Source organism: Lactuca saligna, chromosome 7, assembly GCF_052625555.1.
Source record: "Lactuca saligna cultivar CGN05327 chromosome 7, ASM5262555v1, whole genome shotgun sequence".
Classification (NCBI taxonomy): Eukaryota; Viridiplantae; Streptophyta; class Magnoliopsida; order Asterales; family Asteraceae; genus Lactuca; species Lactuca saligna.
In genome coordinates, this window is record NC_136423.1 from 15,300,001 (window position 1) to 15,304,489 (window position 4,489).

The 4,489-nt window shown below is 32.7% G+C and overlaps 1 protein-coding gene across 2 annotated transcripts in view; it reads left to right on the top strand.

Annotated features, from left to right (window-relative positions):
* The window catches only part of LOC145004732 (protein DETOXIFICATION 40-like), a 3,003-nt gene extending 1,620 nt beyond the window's left edge, over positions 1-1,383 (top strand). Inside the window, exons 3-7 of one of the 2 annotated variants that reach the window (XM_078963714.1) lie at positions 143-199; positions 372-604; positions 733-851; positions 948-1,034; positions 1,170-1,383. In XM_078963714.1, the coding sequence (XP_078819840.1) occupies positions 143-199; positions 372-604; positions 733-851; positions 948-1,034; positions 1,170-1,226 (553 nt within the window). In that variant the 3' untranslated portion in view covers positions 1,227-1,383. Of the gene's footprint in view, positions 1-142; positions 200-365; positions 605-732; positions 852-947; positions 1,035-1,169 lie in introns of both variants that reach the window. The other variant, XM_078963713.1, reaches the window with a different exon arrangement.
* The last annotated feature ends 3,106 nt before the right edge of the window (positions 1,384-4,489 follow it).

The window sequence follows — 4,489 nt, forward strand, 5'->3', positions numbered from 1 at the left end:
AATCCAATTAATAACCTTTGTTGGGCCATTTTGAAATAGCCCATTAAATGAACACATGGTTAAGACATAAGAGTAAGGATTTTTTTTTTATACATATTGTGTACTAACTCTTTATAGCATTAATTGTTTTCATATTACGTAGCATGGGTGTCAATGGATTGCTGTTTATGGTCTCAGTTGGGTTCAATGCAGCCGCTAGGTTTGTTTGTTTTTTTTTTTTTTTTTTTTTTTTTTTTTTTTTTTTTTTTGAAGCTTTAACGAATTAAATGACATAAATTTATTGTCATATAGTTTTTGTGTAATTATTGTAAATGAAATTATAAATTAAACTTGCAATTAAAAGTTTTGATGTAAACGGAATATAGTGTTAGGGTTGGTAATGAGCTTGGAGCAGGAAACCCTAAAGCCGCAGCCTTTTCGGTGTTAACGGTGACGACTGTCTCTTTTCTGATATCCGTAGTGGAATCAATGATTGTTTTGTCGACGCGACATTTTATAAGCTATGCATTTACCGGTGGTGAAACTGTAGCTAATGCAGTCTCGGATTTGTGTCCATTATTGGCTATCACTATCATTCTCAATGGCATCCAACCTGTGTTATCAGGTATTATATACAGTATAATAATAATTTTCTCAAATCAATTATATTTGTACGTATGTCCATTTGAGATTTTGCATGCACATGCCAAAATACGATTGATTGTGAAAACTGACTTGAAATATGAATAAAAGGTGTGGCTGTTGGGTGTGGATGGCAAGCATATGTGGCGTATGTGAATGTTGGATGTTATTACATTGTCGGCATTCCACTCGGATGTCTTTTCGGCTTCTATTTCAATTTTGGAATCAAGGTATACAAAGTATACTGTATACATATACAATAACACTTTTTTTTTTTTTTTTTTTTTTTGGAGAATAGTTATAATAGAATTCGTTTTAATGTGTAGGGAATATGGTCAGGTATGATTGGAGGCACCGCGATGCAAACTGTTATTTTATTATGGTCAACCTTTAATACGGACTGGAACAAAGAGGTAACTCAATATAAATTATTGGTTTTTTTTATTATTATTATTTATTATTTATTATTTTTTAATATTTTTATTTGAAACTTTTTGACTTTCTTGAAAGCAAAACTATATTTTAAATTGGGAAATTTAAATAACCAGGTGGAAAAAGCTAGCAAACGTTTGGATAAATGGGAAGCATCGAAAGAAACTGAATGAGTGAAAGTGAAAGTGAAAGTCAAAATCAAGTCCACTTGGTTAAAATGATCATTCATACCCAGGCTGAATAACATATCTTGTATTTCTTGTGATCATGGTTCCACTATTAAAAAAACGAGAGATTAACGAGAAAAAGTATCCAGTATTCCCAATCAAATGGTTACACTTGCATGTTATTTTAAAACCACATGCTATGTACAAGATATAATTGAATAATTAATAAAACATAACAATTAAAGAAATAGTCCGACTAAAAAATAAAAAATAAAAGCTACGTGGCCACTGCTGCATCTTTTCTAATCTCCGTCAACTAAATTGTTTTCCTAGAGTCCATCGTAGCATTCCAGACATATCCTGAAGAGATATCAAGCACTAATTGGTCCCATAAACATGTATAAAAACCAATAATAGCACAAATAACAAACTAGGATACGAAAATATGATAACAATGTCTAATAATGATAGCAACACATACGAATATATAACAAATCTTAATAATAGACAAATAAACTTATGAGGAGATGCTTCCAAACAAATTTAATGTGGTTCCACCATCAAGGATATGGTGTACGTCCATGGGGACAATTAGACTTATGAGGAGATGCTTCCAAACACATTTAACATGGTTCTCCCATCGATGAAATGGTGTACGTCCATGAGTGGACAATTATATATATATATATATATATATATATATATATATATATATATATATATATATATATATATATATATATATATATATATTCATAATCGCACATTCATAATCACACATTCGGTAACCCGTTTATATAGGTTATAGTATGGATGGTAAGTTTATGTGGATGTCTGAATGAATGTGGACTATGAGTTTAAAATACATATTCTAATAGAATACATATTTTGATTGAATACAAATTCTAACAGAGTTCATATTCTGATTGAATGAACATTTTAAAGAATAACAAAATTTTAAACCATTAGTTAAAGATTAACAACATTCTTAAAGAAAGATCATCTATTATTAACATTAGTGAAGAATCTAAGGTCTAAAAATAAACAAAAAAACAATTTTTATTGCCGCATTATATAAAAATACGATGTCATTTTTTGAAAATTTGCCACATTCTATAAGAGTGCAAACTTTATAGTAAGTCATTCTTGAAAAAAATCCTCATTCTATAAGAATACAATGTCCTTCATGAAAAAAATGTTTATTCTCATTCTTGTTTCATGTTGTTATATTTTGACATTTTGGCGTGGTGCATCACAATTGTCATGAAATTGTTTCTTAATTTCCATCCGCCATTGTTGTTCCAAACAATTTTGCTACATTCTTAGTTGTCCTGAAACAAAACACATACAAATAACAAAGTTCAAGAATATAAATATATACAATTTGTCGTCTCATTGACAAATTGTCCATTTATACAAATACTTTGTATATTCAAAATTGGAAGAGTTTAGCAGTTTACTTGTTTAGGTGATTTAGTTATATGATATTGTAATTGCATCATCCAAGATTTGTGATTAGTTTCGTTATGATTTTCTATAGTTATATACAAGGTCAAAAGATATAAAAAATGAGTAAAAAGTAAATTGTCTTGAAAACAAAGTACAATTGCACTGATAAACGTGATTTTGTCTTTTCTTGTAGTTAGTATTTTACTATCATTAGTTAACATATAATGATGTTGGAAGTGAAAAATATTGAACAACTAATAAAATCAAAAAATTATCTATGGATAAATTTGTGAAAAAGTAGTATAGAATATAAAAAAAAAACACTAGGAACATGATCTGAATTAATACAAATAGGATTCGTTATTTCTTTAGATCAAACTTGAAGAAGGGGGGGGGGGGGGGGGGAATTGACCAATCTGTTGAGGCACAAGCAACACCAGATATGGTTATTAGCATGTATCTTCTTCATGCTGTTTACTGCTTGTATTATTTATGTTTATGGTTTTGTGTTTTCTTGTATTTTGGATGTTTTTAGTGAATGGGTTTTCAGCTCTTGTTCTTTTTGATTTGGGTGCTAACCGATCATTTGTGTCTCTTACGCTTAGCAAGAAGTTTAGAGACACTTCTCAAACTTTGGATTATCTATTAGAGGTAGAGATTTCCGATGATCGTTTTGTGAGCGTTTCAAGAGTTCATCCAGGATGTGTGCTGAATATGTTTAGTAAGAAGTATCTAATTGATCTAGTTCCGATTCCTCTGAGGGTCAAAGGTTATAGTGGGTATGACCTGGTTAGGACCCAATAGGGTTATAATTGAATTATGTGAATCAATTAGTGAGAGTTCAAACCCCTAGTGGGGGAGAAGTGGTTATTCATGGTGAGGGTGCTCAACATGGATCAACTATATGTTTGGCTGCGAGTGCTAAGAGGTATCTTCAACAGGGGTATTCCGGATTCCTAGCTTATGTAATAGATATACGAGTTGAGGATAAGAAGACTATGGATGGTGTGTCCATTGTTTGGGAGTTCCCCGATGTGTTTCGTAAGGATTTTCGGGGGTGTCTCCTCAGAGACAGGTTAAGTTTTGGATTGATCTGATTTTGGGTGTGGCGCCGATAGCCAAGGCACCCTATCGCTTAGAACCTTTAGATATGTAGGAGTTGTCTACACAAATGTAAAATCTATTAGAAAATGGATTCATCACGCCGAGTAGTTCACCGTGGGGTGCACCAATTCTGTTCGTGAAAAAGAAGGATGGTTCACACATCGTGTGCATTGATTATCGAGAGTTGAACAAGCCCGTGATGAAGAATCATTATCCGCTTCCGAGGATTGATGATTTATTTGATCAACTTTAGGGCGTGTCTTGGTTTTCCAATATTGATTTGAGATCGAGTTATCATCAGATGAGGGTCAGATATGAGGATGTGCAGAAGACAACCTTTAGTATTCGTTATGGTTATTACTTTTAGGTTTTATACGCTTCAAATACACTTTAATCTAGGCAGCAGAAAAACCAAAACTACGATATACCTAAGTGCACATGCAACCTGTGGATCTGTTGTTTCATACTAACTACATCTACCCTAGAAAAGAACAACACAAAGTAAGAATCACATGCCTCTTTTGCAGCTAAAGACCTTCGCATTTGAGCTCTCGTGCATGCCACCTTGTTGGGATGATTAGGAACCAAGCCAGAATCCCTCTCTTGGTTCACATCCAATGAACTAAAAAGCTTAGAATCAAACATAACTAGAAGGGGACAAACTACAAGGAGAGTCCTTCCACAAGGAGGGAGAAAGAAGAGGGGAAACTTCAAGC